This window comes from Centropristis striata, chromosome 10 (genome assembly GCF_030273125.1).
Source record: "Centropristis striata isolate RG_2023a ecotype Rhode Island chromosome 10, C.striata_1.0, whole genome shotgun sequence".
In the NCBI taxonomy this organism is placed as follows: domain Eukaryota; kingdom Metazoa; phylum Chordata; class Actinopteri; order Perciformes; family Serranidae; genus Centropristis; species Centropristis striata.
The window spans coordinates 22630001-22646969 of record NC_081526.1 but is presented as its reverse complement, the minus strand read 5'-3'; the positions used below and the strand labels follow the sequence as shown (position 1 = coordinate 22646969).

The 16969-nt window shown below is 39.4% G+C and overlaps 1 protein-coding gene across 1 annotated transcript in view; it reads right to left on the bottom strand.

Moving 5' to 3' along the window:
- Positions 1-10394: 10394 nt before the first annotated feature.
- The window catches only part of tfcp2l1 (transcription factor CP2-like 1), a 29186-nt gene continuing 22611 nt past the window's right edge, over positions 10395-16969 (bottom strand). The window contains exons 14-15 of the mRNA XM_059342207.1: positions 10957-11008; positions 10395-10831 (exon numbers count right to left, since the gene is read on the bottom strand). Coding sequence (XP_059198190.1) covers positions 10794-10831; positions 10957-11008 — 90 coding nt within the window. The 3' untranslated portion in view covers positions 10395-10793. The remainder of the gene's footprint in view (positions 10832-10956; positions 11009-16969) is intronic.

The following is a 16969-nucleotide window of genomic DNA, read 5'->3' as shown; positions in this document are numbered from 1 at the left end:
TCTCCTTAAATGACTAGGGTTGCCAACTCCCCGAAAAATAAATAAGGGACATTTCATTGGCAGGGCCGGCCGACCCGATTGCCTTCACCCATCCTGGCGTGGGGACATTTTTTAGCCCCTTTTTTGTAAGTAAAATGATTTTTTTTAACAATTTGACTGGAACCTGAATTGAATTAGATGCATATTTTTGTGTGACATGAATACATGGAGAACAAATGATTATCCAGCAATTCACTTTAACACAAAATAACAATTAGGCTCTGTTCTTCAAAGATGTAGTAGAGTTTGCTGATAACAATTTTATTCACTCCTTTTGTTGGCTTTTAAAATGCAGCATGTATGCAATTGAATGGCCATTTTGGAAGATTATAGCATTCCATAATTCCAAATTGGTTCAGTAAAAAGGCATTAAATTCATGTCATGAACACATGGGGACCTGGTCTTCAAGAATGCACTGGAGTTTGCTGATAACAAATTGATGTATTTATTTTATTGGAGCAGCATGAATACAATTGAATGGCTATTTTGGAGTCATGCAGCTGACAAACGGGCCGTAAAGTGCAATGTAATTGCGCACTAAAATTTAAAGTGCAGATGGCGTGACCGCAGTACTGGAAGCATGTTGTTTCAGATCAGTCAGTCCACCATGGACTAAGGAAAAAGAGTGCCAGCACAATGTGCAGTGCGCTTTATAGATGTTATCACGCACTTTTTCCACCCAGGTGCTTCCTTTTACCCATTCTTCAGTATTTTTGCATCCTTTTCTGTTTTTTTCTCGGAGGGGTACTAGGCACATTGCTGCTCGAAGGTGAAGCGCCCCGTAAAGCAGTGTCGGGCCGGCGTCTGTGTCACTGTCACCTACGCATGCTGCTTTGTTGTCTTCTGCTATCTTCTCCTCGACCAATGGGATGAGCGTATTCTGTATCGTCATACTCGTGTGTGAATATGCTGTCAGCTCATTGGTCACAGAGCAGGACGGGGCCTTGGAACAAGTTTACCGTAAGTTTACATATAAAGCGCCCTGTTATTAAATTCTCAATGGCATTTACTGACTATTTTTTGACTGTCACGATAATACGGGACAAAGTGCGTCCCTTTTCACCTCAATACGGGACGGGTGCTTTTGTTTCTAAATACGGGACGATTCCGTTTTTCAAGGGACGGTTGGCAACACACACAATCCTTTACAGATGTTTGTCACTTGTTGAGCCATCTGCTGCTTTGACATAGCGTGACACAGACTAGGCCTGTCTCCTGAGGCTGAGACGCTGCACTCAGAAAGCAACATACATATTCATTAACAGGCTCCACCTGCAGCAGCTTGTGTATGCAAGTCTTGCTCAAAGAAATGGCTGAGTGAGAAACTCCTGTGTCCTGTTAATCATTCATTTCAAATGTCATTTGACACCACAAGTCAGACTGTCCAGGGAAGTGGGAGTTTTGTCGTTTGGTGACCCTGTGACTCCGTCGCCTGCCACAGGGACACACCATCTCGTCCTCCACCATCAAGTTCACTTATAGCCATCTGTCATACCGTGATTATGCATCCTGAATGAGGAGATTCTCAAATTTATTAGTACCCTGTGAACTGAACTTTACATCTGAGTTTAGGCTTGTGCATACACTTTGGTTTGCAGGACATTGAACTTGACACTTATATTGTGGTCATGTTCCACACATTTATATAAGCTATATAAAAATGATGGTTTCTTATTTTATTCACTTCTCATGTAGTGATTTATTTCATATGGTTATGTCCACTGGCATGAAATTCAAAGTAATTTTGGTTTGTTTTACCATCTTTCTGAAATGTAACCAGCTCTCCTCATCTTGTTAACTGGTCTTAGACTAATATTGTATGTCTTATTTTGTATTATGGGATCATAAACTATCACAGACTCTGTAGAGTCTGTTTGTGTGTGTGCGTGTCTACGTGCGTGTGTGCATGTTTGTTTATGTGTACATACAGATGTGTATGTGGGGAAGGGAAGGGTGGGTTTTGTCATTTTTATTGTCTGTTTTTATTCTTATTTTTTGTAAAACACTTTGTGTTGCATTATATGTATGAAAAGCGCTATATAAATAATGTTTGATTTGATTTGATTTGATTTGATTTAGAAGCACAACCACATTGTATGTTATCATTTCTTTGCTTGTGGCGCCCTCCTTTGTTAAACACAGGGGACTGCATCCATAACAAGACCATGGAAGACCATTTACAGTGCTGTGCAAATGTCTTAGGCAGGTGTGAAAAAATGCCTAGAAGAATTGATGCTGGTTTGAAGGCAAAGGGTGGTCACACCAAATATTGATTTGATTTAGATTTTTCTTCTGTTCACTCACTTTCCTATAGGGTTGTCAAAAGTATCGATACTAAAAGGTTGTATCTCGATACGATACTCATTTTCAAAAGTATCGATACCTAGCCAAGGAATGAACACTTAAGTTAAATTATTGTTTGTTTTTTTAATCAAGCTTGCCTAATATTGTGCACAGCATACAACCTCAAAATACTGTTGTAATTGTTATTGTTTATTGTATTTATTTATTTTTTGTACTACCTCAGACCTGAAGTTTGTTATCATAGTTGCAGTTTCTTTTTGCATAACTGTTTTTATTATAAATATTTAACCTGTGGTTCTGTTAATTTTAACATGTTGCATTTTTCTTGTTAATAAAAATATTTCTGTTAAATTTTGGGGTCTTTGTTTTTATCCTTGTGATATCGAAAATGGTATAGAGTATCGAATATTTTCCTGAGTATCGGTATCGAGTTGAAAATTTTAGTATCGTGACAACCCTACTTTCCTACAAGGTGGATAACTCTTCCTGACCAGCCATGATGCAACTTTTGATTTCCCTCAAGTGTACCAGTTGTTCATAACCCTGCGTCATCCCCAGGAGATAATGGACAATGGGCCTTTTGCCATTGTACATTTCCTTCATCACTGTGTGATAAGAGGTCCTCATCTGTGAGATGTAGTTCCCCAGACTTCTTTGGGGTGGAAGGTGCTGCTGTGGCCACAACAGCACAACTGTGCAGTGGCAAGTTCTCACTCTACACTGTAAAACAAACAAAAAAAAATGTTGTTTTTATAGTAAAAAAACGGCAGCTGTGGTCGCCAGAACTTTACCGTAATAAATAAGGTTTTTACACACAATTTTTACACACACCAGACTATTTTAAAGTGGAGTAATGTTTTTTTTTAAACTGTAAAAAAAATACTGTTTTGGCTGATTTATACATTTACGAAACTGAATTAACCCATTTATCGTGGACGTGCTGACGTGCTAAGGTGAGCGTATTGTGTCACTTCCGCTGTTTCTGTGTGTGCTCGTAGTGCCGTGCTTGTTCGCTGCTCTTGCTAAATACAGTAAACTCTGTTAAAGTTACACATTATAACGGATACCTGCCCGCTTCATTTTTACATACGCTAGTTTCACTTAAGCACTTGTATCTCTTTGATCCTTTATCGCTAATCTTATCTGTCTGCTACTACTCAGTTGTGTTAACTACTTAGCCTAGCTGCTAATCATGTCTTCTCCCCCTCACTCTCCTGCTCTCTCTTGCCCGGTGTGTCAAATGTTTAGCTACTGCTTAGCCTCATTTAATGATAATGGTACTTGTAATAAGTGTAGTGCTTTAGCTGTGTTGGAGGCGAGGCTTAGTGAACTGGAAGTGCGGCTCTGCACCATGGAAACCAATTCGGTAAAGTTAACTGCAGCAGTTAGCCAGCTGCCCTTAGCTGGTGCGAGCCGACTTAGCGTAGCTAGCCGTTCCCCGACACCTCTCGTGCGGCCAGACGGCTGGGTGAATGTCCGAAGGGGAAATAGTCAGAGGCCGAAGCCCGCGATGGTTAACCACCAACCGCTTCGCATCTCAAACAAATTCTCCCCACTCAGTAACACACCTACTGAGAAACCAACCCTAATCATTGGTGATTCCATTCTCCGGAACGTGAAGTTAGGGAAACCAGGCACCATAGTTAAATGCATCTCAGGGGCCAGAGCGGGCGACATTGAATCTTATTTTAAACTGCTGGCCAAGGATAAACGTAATTACAGTAAAATCGTTATCCACGTCAGCACAAATGGCACCCGGTTACGTCAATCGGAGGTCACAAAAATGAATGTGGAATCGGTGTGCGCACACACCAAAACAATGTCGGACTCCTTAGTTTTCTCTGGCCCTCTGCCAAATTTGACCACCGATGATATCTGTAGCCGCATTTCATCGTTCCAGCGCTGGCTGTCGAGGTGGTGCCCAGCAAATAATGTTCATGGCACAACGGATAGTATCATCTTGTCCTGTGTATTATTGTATGTATTTCCAGAGTGCTCGCACTTTTCTTTGCTCTGTCTTTTACAGGGTGTCGAGCTGTGGTCCTGCTCGGCATCACTCCTGCTGGTCTCACTACCGTGGATCTGGTTCGGCCCCAGATGGGAATGCTCCTCTCCTGGTCCACTGTACACTCACCATCACTACTGGACAATGGTGGCACTTCATCACCTGCTACTGTGCCCCTCCCAGAACTGCTGCTACTCTCTGTCTCTCCCTTTCAACCGTCTCTCTATCCCCCTCATTTTCGTTAACTGAAATAAAAAAAATAAAAAGAGTTAAAAACAATAACTAACTGAAACTGTATTGTGTGGTTACAAAACTAACGAAAACTAACTAAAATTAGAGTGAAAATATCCTTTGTTTTTGTCTTTGTCAACTTTTTCCATACATAAAAATTTTGGTTGATATGAAACCTATTTCATCTATCTGGTTTTATAACTTAATAAACTTATTGGGGCTGAGATGGATCAGACAAAGGAAATAAAGGCAACATTTATTGTGACTTTTTTGAATCTCGCATCCAACAAATACCCCATTACAAAAAACTAAAACTAACACTAAAAAAAAAATAAAAGCTAATCAAAACTAGCAAACTCATTCCAAAAACGAATTAAAACTAACTAAAAATCACAACAAAATAAAAACTAAAACTAATGCAAAATCCAAAACTATTATAACCTTGGGTGAGGCCAGTTTCATACAGCTCAACACAACATCTACATCGACAAATTTGATTCTCTCTTTTGCAGGTGACCTCTCATACTTTGCACAAACAAAAGCATACTGTCTGGCAATCTTGTTCATTATTTCAGGTTTGATGTCATTTGAGAGACCAGAGTAGATATCAACTTTTTGCATCTCCTGGTATTGTTGTGCCTTGTGTAGTTTTAGCATGTTATGCATGGTTTTATTCTTCAAAAGCAGTAACATTTTAAGATTCTTTTACTGGTTTATAATATCTTAATGGTCTTATTCCAGCCTATTTATCTGATTTACTTTCATCCTATGAACCCTGGAGGAGTGGAAGTGGCCTTTTAATATTCCAAAAGTTAGAACTAAAACCCACGGTGAGGCCTCATTTTCTCACTGTGGTCCACGTTTGTGGAACAGCCTCCCTGAAGACCTGAGGGCCAAGCTTTGCTTGTTTGTATGTTTTATTATTATTATTATTATTAATATTACTTTCTCCTTTTTTATGTAAAGCATTTTGTGTTGCATCTCTCTCGTATGAAAAGTTCTATACAAATAAAGTATGATTGATTGATTGATTGAATTTATTGGACAAACTGATTTATCCAGGTGTGCCTGACCTCAGTTGTTACAACAACAATAATCAGACACACCTGGATTAATCAGTTAGTCAGAACCCTATGGGTGATGTTGTAATTACGCACCGGGGCGTCAACTATGTTGGGGTATCTGTTTAAAGATACCAATTAGCTTCATCAAGGATCACCAAAAATGTTGGGGATTAAGGATGGCTCTTTTATGAATAAATGATGACCTTGCACAGGGCGTCAAATATATTAATAAAAGGGCGTTATCATAAATGCTATCCCTTCCATAAGGATACCAAATATGCCGGAATGAACCTGAGCAACACTTGTGTGGATCTCACGGTTCAAAAGTGTGGTTGGATGGCTATAAGAATAATTAATAATTATCATAAACAATTATTAATTATAAGAAATGATATGACTTGATTTACTCTAAGTCAGCTCGTAAAAAGGGGCACCATCTGTAAGAACAGAAAAATATAGCCAATTCACCTAAATCAGTCTCATAAAGTTATTAAACTATCAATTTGGAACACTGATTATTAATTATGAATATAATTATAATCAAATTACCATATTAATATTTAATAGTGGTTGAAGGAATCGTGAATTCTTGACACAGAAGAGGATGGCATATCATTCATAATGTACAACATTAAATAGACAGCATTCGTAATCAAAGGTATTTATTCTAAACAAGTAAAGCAAATAAAAGCACACATCTATAAAATAGAGAATACATTACAAAAGAGAAGGAAACGTGTGTGTGTGTGTGTGTGTGTGAGGGGGGATTGCCACTCCTCAAACAATGAGCTGTGTACGACTGACTGTCTGTATAAAGCAAGATTAACATACAACTTTGATCGTAACACGAATGTCACATAAATATACTTAAAACACACATATAAACCAAATCATTAATCACAGGTCAAATCCTAGTTGCTAAAGTCCTTGCTGATTTCTTATCTAAGCCCAGTTACATCACTCACGAGTCCGGTGAAGAAGGGGGGGAAGCCTTTTCAGCAGAAGAGTGGAAGAAGGAAGTTGAGTTCAATAATTAGCCGTCTTGCAAATTAAGTTGCTGGTTATCCTTGTTGTTGAATTCGAGCTTTCTCTGACAAATGCAATGAACTTTGTGTTCATTAATGCAGCTTTGGTGTGCAGAGAAGGTCAGAGTTGCAGTTGTTCAGGATCCTTATGGAAAGGAGATTCTTGAAGAGGTCTCACCTCAGCAGGACTTGGCGGGGGGTGAGGGGGTAGGCTGGTGGATCCAGGCCTCTGGATCTGCTTCCCCAAGCAGGAACGGTGGAGAGAGAGAGCGGGTGGTGGATCCAGGCCTCTAGATCCCCTCCTGAAGGAGATCCTTCCAAGCAGGAACGGCAGAGAGAGAGCTGTCTGCTTTATAGCAGGCCAGTGGACCTCCTGTGGGGTCAAGGGTGCCTTGACCAATGACACGACACCTGAAAGGTGTCATAAATGCAGTGCATTCTGGGAACTGAAGTTCTTGAGAGGACACAAAATGGAGGTCTTGCCATTTCGTGCCTTGACTGAGAAAAATGTTCCATTTAGTCCACAAATGTTAAATTCCACAAATGAACCCAAGATTCACCTGTGGTAGAATCCCAACAGTGACGTCATGGTGACTACGTCCATTATTTATTTTTGTACGATATTTTTGGGCATTTTATAGCTTTATTGATAGGTGTGCCACCAGAGTCGCACCACGTCCATTATTTGTGTATGGTTGTCACTCATCTGAAGTCTCACTAACCTCGCGGTGACAGCTGCCACCTACAGTACCTGTATTAGGCTACTTTGGAGGCAGTTATAGCGAGGCTAGTGACAGAGCTCAGATTGTTAGTTTTTTTAGATTTACGGGAAAATAATACGGGAGGACAGCGGCAAAGAAGGGTAAAATATGTGAGTTTCCCGGCCAAAACGGGATACATAAGGAGTACGGGAGTACAACAGTGTTTGTTTTGCTGTTCATCATGTTTCTTCAGCCTGAAATTCCACATATTTGGAATTTGCCACACGTGAATCTTGGGTTCATTTGTGGACTTGAACTGATGTGGATTAAAATGCAACAGCATTCTCATCCAACTCCCTAAATGGCACACCCCCACTCCATTTTGGGCATCTGACAAGGAACAGAGACCCTTCCTCACAATATGCCATGCGTTTGAGTTCATTGGTCAGGAGACCTATGACACTATAGGTGGTTATTTGTAAAAGGCCTAGCAACCCTCTGATCTCTCTCTTTCTCCACTGCTCCCCGGAGCAGCAACACCTACATCTCCCTCAGGAGGGGACCCAGAGGCCTGGATTCACCAGCTCCCCACCTCCTTCACTCCCTGCTGAGATCCTCTTTATCTCAGGGTGAGACTCTCTACAGAAATATTCCCCTTCACAAAGACTCCTGCAACTTTAACTCTAATGAAGTTTGCATTAATGAACGAAAAGTTTATTACAACTGCCAGAAAAACTTGGACTTGACAAGCCAGAAACTTTATTTGCAAGACGGCAAATTATTAAAACTCAGCCAGAAATCAAACTTTCTTCCATGGGTGATTGGCTATATTTTTCTCTGTTTTACAAAGTGGTGCCCCAAATGACTGAGTAAATCAAATCATATAATTTATTATAATTAATAATTATTTATGATAATTATTAATAATTTTGATAGATATGTAAGGGTGAACCTGAGCAACACTTGTGTGGATCTCACGGTTGAAAATTGTGGTTAGATGGCTGATATCCTTATGGGAGGAATAGTATTTCTGATAAGGCCTTTTTTTACATATTGACGCCCAGTGCAAGGTATCATTTATTCATAAAAGAGGCATCCTAAATTCCCAACACACATCTCTGGAGAGATCTCCGCTCATGGTTGACATTGTCAGAAGAAAAAATGGGGGTCTTTGACAGCACTTCAATGACAAGTACTCCAACCTAAATTTCTCCCAGGCGCCCAGCTGAATTATCCAGCAATTATCTGTCTTGTCTTGTAATTGCTGAATTGACTCCTTCTTTGCAAGGTTCTGTGATTTCTTGAATGCATCTATTGCTGTCTGAGCCATTTTGAGAAACTTGAGCAGTTTTTTCAGGAACAATAGGCTCTTGTAGTTTGCAATGGCATTCTTCAGTTTGGGCTTGATGACTTGTGCTGACTTGTGCTGACGTGTCTGCGAAATATGAGCTGTCTTTGGAAAGATCTCTCTACATGCCCAAACTTCTGCTACTGAGAAACCCTTCTTCTTTAGGTAATAGTACCTGGCTACTAACTAAGAGACAACTGCATTTTCCTGAAACCTTTTTGATGCATTTTGTAGCCCAATCTCTTCCAGGCCTGGGCTTTCACTTGTGATGGCCTGAATTAGTGAAGAGAACTGAGATTCCTCCACTGAATGATATCTCTTAACCAAAACGTGGTGAACATCTTTCAGGAGTTTGTCTTTGCCTTGTGAGCTCTCATAAAGCTTGTCTGTGGTCAGCAGAAGGTCAGTGATTTCAGCTTTGTTCACATTGTGTATTTTGGTAAGTTCCTGCAAAAAATGCTTTGCAATACTTGAATGGGTAATTTTCACAGCTTGGAAAACTACCTTACCCTGAACTAAACAAGTGGCAATTGGGAGTCGCGTGATGCTGGTAGCAGAGATGTCAGCTTAGTCTTAGTCTTAGTCTTAGGCTCTACAGTCGAGTATCGAACTTTATTCAAAAATCAAAATGATTCTGGCATTTATTCTCATACTTGATATCCTGGACATGCATTGTGTTTAAAAGTGGGACTTTTGTATAATGTAGTAATGTAAATGAAGGTTGATTATTGAAAAAAACAGGTCACTATTCGCTATCCGTGTTTTGATTTCCAATGCGTGCACTTCACTTGATTTTTCCACTAAACTGTGTCAGTATTAATCAACAGGTTGCTCTAAGTGCCAGATTGTTCAGCTGCCTGTAAGCTTAAACAGCAGTACTCTTTTCTCAGGTGCATATGGCCCTTACCACCATGTTTTGTTGGTAAATGATAAATGGACCTGCACTTATATAGTGCTTTTCTAGTCACTTTGCAATCACTCAAAGCATTTTACACTACAGACTGCGGTCATTCACCCATTCACATTCACATTCATACTGGTGTTAGAGGCTACCAGGGCACACTGGTGCCACCTGCCACCATTGGGAATTCACTCACACACCGATGAACGCAGCATCAGGACCAATTTGGGGTCCAATAGTTTCCCAATTTTTCAAGTATGCGTTGAAACTATCTGTATGGCACACAGTAGCCTGCAGGTAATAAAGAAATCTCATCGCCGTTTTTAACTATATTTTCTTGTTTCTCCTCACATGATGTAATTCAGTTCGACACATCAACAGTCTCCCATGGGTGTCACAACAATGTGTGTGTCTATTTGAGACAGAGACTGGGAAGGCCGGTATGCATTTAGTGATGCCAACACGTTGTTGAACATTACATGTTTGCCCATGTTCTGTCTGATGCTAGTGAATAAAATCTCCTGAAAACAGTGCAAAACACTTAATTCTAAGTGAAATACACTCATCATAGAGCCATGGCAGTCAAAGTCACTCTCGAAAAGGAAACTTCGTATCTTCGTTTAAACATTCAGTAGGTCTATGTACATAAACACCTTACTTTGACTTAATTTCATATGACACCTCTTCAACAAAATAGATCAGGGCATAGAAAAACAGAAACAACCAATAGACTACATGATATATTTGGGGAAAGCATGAGAATAGAGCAGGGGCATTGCATTCCATTGAAATAACATAATACACTTTTGTTAATATGTCTTTTCTATTTGTCTTCATTAACGCTGCTTTATTATCATGAAAGTCATTTACTTGCATGTTTAGGTGTTTAGGCATAAAATGGACGCACATGTGAGGGAGTAATACAGCAGTGTTAACCTGTAATTACAAAGAATATCAAGCATGAATCAGTAACTTAATAACTTTACCAATAAAACAGGAAAATTAAAGAAAACTCAACAAAACCACAAAATTAACAGTTAACTGGAAGGTTAACAACATGTTACATCTGTACTATAAATGTTAATAAATGCTGTAGTTTAGAAGGACTTATATACAAGCTGTACAATTCCACTGGTTGTCAGGGGAAACTCTAAAGCTACTGAATGCCTTGTGGTCATTTCAGCACAATGTGGTAGCCATCAGTGTTTTCATCTGGAAAACAGAAAACAATCCATTAAAAGATCTATCAAAAATATCAATGTTCAAGGTACACACGACAGATGCTGAATGTTTAACAGTAAGTTGTAAAATTTAAAGTTGACTATAAAAATAATTACCTCTTATAGTGCTGAGGATGAAGCTTGTTTCCTCCCGGAAGTTCTGCACCATCTGAAAAGAACATTGAACAGGTGAAATCCAACCTGAACTAGAAATAAAAACCTACACTATAAGTAACAGGACAGCTATTAGCCTGTTGTGTGTCTGGGCCCCCACATAGTGCTGATTGGTAAATGTTTCAAAGCTACGAAGAGTTAAAGTGCCTGTACATGGAATTCAGAGGTCATAGATTGACTGCACACAGCTCTCAACATGGCAGTGGCTAAGTGGCTAGCAGTCAACAGTGCAACAGTGGGTACAGAGCAGGCGGCAATCTCCGTGCCTGAGCATGGAGGCCAACCAGGAAGTGCCTTAAGCCTGCAATTCACCGAAAATTCCAGTAGGGGGTGCTAAGTTTGGCTGCAAAAAAAAATCTGCCCATTCATTTCAGTGCAAAATTTGAAAACTTCTCACTTGATTTATTACCTCAGAAAAAAATTTCAGGACAACATTATGGTCTCAATCGCTAGTAAAAAATCATCTTCAAGACAATTTGATGTCAATAGTTCTAATAATGGCCCCATTTAGAAGAAAATAGAAGATAAAGTATCGTATGATTTGGGGCATGGCTACAGGTCATTGACAAGGCGAGCCGTCACCAGGAGAGAAGCAGAGCAATGCGTATCCATGGCAACGTGTCAATAAAGTTATATATAACGTTATATAGATAGAAAAGAGGACGTTTACCGATTTGGTCTCATAACTTTGACCCTTTCACACTGTATTTCCACTTAATGACAGTATATTTGCATATGCAGTATATTTATATATAACGTTTTGTTCAGTAAAAATGTCTTGTTCAGTGTTTGGTTGGACTAACAGACACTCCAAGGAGTCGCTGCTCAGTTTTCTGAGGAAAGAAATTTATTTTTTTTTTTTTGCTAGCCAAAACTAGCATCCCAGTTAATGCTCCAATTAATGCTAACATGAATTAGCAGCGGCTTCTCTCAGTTGGGTTGCCGGTGTAGAGAGGCGTGTAGTCAGTGATCAGATCCCTCGCGCTCCGCCACAGTCCAATTATGGTCTGCTCTGCGTATCGGAAACAAGATGGCGACGCAAGATGGCGACGAGTATAACGCTGAACTCGAGGCTTCCAACGGGCAGTCCACAAACCAATGGGTGACGTCATGGTGACTACTTCCATTATTTATATACAGTCTATGGTACAGAGCTAACAGTGTAACCTGAGGGGGAACTGGCAGGTGGCAGTTAGCTTCAACAACAACGAAGTGGGACAGGAAGGCGTTATCAGCAATAAAAAGCTGTATGGGAGCAGTGAAGAGGCAGCAAGTGGTACACACAGGGACTCACACCGCAAAAAGCCACCTCTCAAATAGAAGAAAAAAAGTACAAAAATTAGGTGTATTTTGCTTACAAATAGCAAAATGATCTGCCAATGGAACAAGAAAATTTGGCTTGTCAAGACTTGATTGTCGATTGACTGCACACGGCTCTCAACATGGCAGTGGCTAAGTGGCTAGCAGTTAACAGTGCAACAGTGGGTACGAGCTAACTGAGGGGTAACTGGCAGGTGTCAATTAGCTTCAACAACAACACAGTGGGCATTAGGCATTATCAGCAAAAAAAAAAGCTGTATGGGAGCAGTGAAGAGGCAGCAAGTGGTACACACAGGGACTCACACCGCAAAAAGCCACCTCTCAAAAAGAAGAAAAAAAGTACAAAAATTAGGTGTATTTTGCTTACAAATAGCAAAATGACCTGCCAATGGAACAAGAAAATTTGGCTTGTCAAGACTTGATTGTCGATTGACTGCACACGGCTCTCAACGTGGCAGTGGCTAATTGGCTAGCAGTTAACAGTGCAACAGTGGGTACAGAGCTAACTGAGGGGTAACTGGCAGGTGTCAGTTAGCTTCAACAACAACACAGTGGGCATTAAGCATTATCAGCAAAAAAAAAAGCTGTATGGGAGCAGTGGTACACCAACCCGTTCTCATTCCCAAAGCGTAATATACCGACGATTTGTCACACCCCTAGACGTATCATACTGGCGCAAAGGGTACCCACGTCTGTGTGAAATGCTCTGGGTTCTCAATTGACTCCAATATAAACCCGCTCGCGGCGCTGAGAAACGCTTAGAGCAGAGGCTTACAGCCGTCTATTCACTCCAATAATATCCCGACCACGGCCCTCCATTACGCTGCCAGCGACAATCTGAATGGAGAACCGAGGACCCTGTGCACGGAAGTATTTTTCTCCCTATTTTAAGGATTTCTTTTAATGACATCGTCAACATTTCTCAACACAAACACATCAAAGTCTCACTGATAATTCAACAATAGAATAGCTTCATGTTGTGGCTCTCAGTATCATTTTTTTCTCCTTCGATTCTGAGAAATAAACTTTTATTCGTTTGTTTTACGGCATTCCACTGGCGGACATTTCTCTCATTTTTAGTGAAAAAAAATAAATATTTTGACTTTGTTTCTGCATAAAAATGGATTTTGATTACATTTCTAGCGAGAAATATATGTTTTATGTTCTTAATATTCACTCAGTGAATGTACATAATCACTTTGTGGCGAAGATCTCGCCAGAAAAAGACGATCCGCTGTGTTTTATTTTGAAATCTGTTTTATTTTGTAATCTTCCGCGATCATAGCGGATGTGGTCCTATCCTCGCGGATGTGCTGTGCGATCTCATTGAATCGCGCTTCACTGTAAATGGCCCCGACTCTGCTCTCCTGTTTTAGTTAAAATATCTTCATTAAACAAACATTGTTGTCTTTTTTTAGCATAGATAATATACATACAGTGTAATTATTTATTAGACAGTGTGTGATATTCGATATATTGGGTAGAAATAGGTTTTCACAGCCCTAATAGGGAAGAACTACAAAACGAGAGGTCTAGGGAGTTGTAGTTTTTTTAATAAAACAGGTTTTTCCCTAAAATTGGAAGTTGGAAATACTTAATTAGTGGCTTTCCAGGGGTTTGAGGGGATGTCAATCACATTTTTGGCATCAGAATTTAAATATTGTCTTGTTCAATGGGGGATTTGTTGTTTTTTCAGCATATCCTAAAGCCCCCCCACTCCCACCCCTTAGTGACTATGCTCACATTATAGTCCATGTCAACACCTTTCTATAACAGTAGGTCTCATGTCTGTAACCCTTTTTGTCTCTTAGTTATAATCATTTAAATATGCCCCAGGGTTAAGGTTCAAAGGTCAATATCTCAAAGCAAGAATATTATAGAACCTTGAAATTGATATATGTTACTCTCCAGGCCAAGACCTTTCCGGTGATGTATTTGGTTTAGCTCTATGACAAAGTTTTATTTTTTTCAAACCTTGGAAATCTGCCCTAACAGACTTAGATTCCCACAGCCCTTTGAGTGCTCTGAGTGCGAGATGTGAAAAAATAAAACTTTGTCATAGAGCTAAACCAAATACATCACCGGAAAGGTCTTGGCCTGGAGAGTAACATATATCAATTTCAAGGTTCTATAATATTCTTGCTTTGAGATATTGACCTTTGAACCTTAACCCTGGGGCATATTTAAATGATTATAACTAAGAGACAAAAAGGGTTACAGACATGAGACCTACTGTTATAGAAAGGTGTTGACATGGACTATAATGTGAGCATAGTCACTAAGGGGTGGGAGTGGGGGGGCTTTAGGATATGCTGAAAAAACAACAAATCCCCCATTGAACAAGACAATATTTAAATTCTGATGCCAAAAATGTGATTGACATCCCCTCAAACCCCTGGAAAGCCACTAATTAAGTATTTCCAACTTCCAATTTTAGGGAAAAACCTGTTTTATTAAAAAAACTACAACTCCCTAGACCTCTCGTTTTGTAGTTCTTCCCTATTAGGGCTGTGAAAACCTATTTCTACCCAATATATCGAATATCACACACTGTCTAATAAATAATTACACTGTATGTATATTATCTATGCTAAAAAAAGACAACAATGTTTGTTTAATGAAGATATTTTAACTAAAACAGGAGAGCAGAGTCGGGGCCATTTACAGTGAAGCGCGATTCAATGAGATCGCACAGCACATCCGCGAGGATAGGACCACATCCGCTATGATCGCGGAAGATTACAAAATAAAACAGATTTCAAAATAAAACACAGCGGATCGTCTTTTTCTGGCGAGATCTTCGCCACAAAGTGATTATGTACATTCACTGAGTGAATATTAAGAACATAAAACATATATTTCTCGCTAGAAATGTAATCAAAATCCATTTTTATGCAGAAACAAAGTCAAAATATTTATTTTTTTTCACTAAAAATGAGAGAAATGTCCGCCAGTGGAATGCCGTAAAACAAACGAATAAAAGTTTATTTCTCAGAATCGAATGAGAAAAAAAATGATACTGAGAGCCACAACATGAAGCTATTTTATTGTTGAATTATCAGTGAGACTTTGATGTGTTTGTGTTGAGAAATGTTGACGATGTCATTAAAAGAAATCCTTAAAATAGGGAGAAAAATACTTCCGTACACAGGGTCCTCGGTTCTCCATTCAAATTGTCGCTGGCAGCGTAATGGAGGGCCGTGGTCGGGATATTATTGGAGTGAATAGACGGCTGTAAGCCTCTGCTCTAAGCATTTCTCAGCGCCGCGAGCGGGTTTATATTGGAGTCAATTGAGAACCCAGAGCGTTTCACACAGACGTGGAAGGGTACCCTTTGCGCCAGTATGATACGTCTAGGGGTGTGACAAATCGTCGGTATATTACGCTTTGGGAATGAGAACGGGTTGGGTACACACAGGGACTCACATCCACTAACATACACACACCCTGGACAGTTACCTCAACAATTTGTTGTGAACAAAGAACGAAGAAACTCAGATTAAAACATACATGACATACATGGAGGTATGAATACAGAGGTGTATAAACAGGCATGGGCAGATGAGTTGAACGTGGAATTAAATCATGAAATTTGGGAAGAATTTCTTCGTAAGGTGCAAAAGTGTTCAGTTAACACCAGACACAACCTAATACAGTTTAAAACGCTCCACAGACTCCATTATTCACAGGAAAAGCTACACAAATGTTATCCTGACATTTCACCAGAATGTTACTGATGTAAATCGATGATAGCTACTCTAGCGCATGTATTCTCGACATGTAATAAACTTCATTCATATTGGAAGTGTATTTTTCCGTGTTTTTCTGAGGCTTTTGGTAAGAATCTGGTACCCAGCCCCCTGTTGGCCATCCTGGGGGCCACAAGCGTCCTTTCTTCGGTCAATAAATTTGAAAGAAGAGATATTCAGTTTGGGATGGTGATTGTAAAAAAAAGCTGATTTTACGTGTGTGGAAGATGGACTCTGCCTACTAGGGTTGTCAAAAGTATCGATACTAAAACATTGTATCCGGATATGATACTCATTTTCAAAAGTATCGATACCCCTCCGTGCACAGCATACAACCTCAAAATATTGTTATAATTGTAATTGTTTTATTGTATTATTTATTTTTTGCACTACCTCAGACCTGAAGCTTGTTATCATAGTTGCAGTTTCTTTTTGCACAACTGTTTTTATTATAAATATTTAATTATTTGGTTCTGTTAATTTTTACACGTTGCATTTTTCTTGTTAATAAAAATATTTCTGTTAAATTTTGGGGTCTTTGTTTTTATCCTTGTGGTATCAAAAATGGTATCGAGTATTGAATATTTTCCTGAGTATCGGTATCGAGTTGAAAATTTTAGTATGATGACAACCCTAGTGCCTACATATAATTTGTGGCTAAACCAATCTGTAACATGGGACCCAGTATTGAATGATCTTAAAATGTGACTGGCTGTTGTATAAAACCTCACAGTGTAAATGAGTATGTGATTTTGTATATTTCAAATTAATACTTTTTTTTTGTGCTACTTTTAGAGGTTTTTGTTTATAGTATCCATCTTAACTATGACCATTGTTGTGTCAAATCCCAATATTCACAAGAACACATTCACAAAATGCACTCCAGA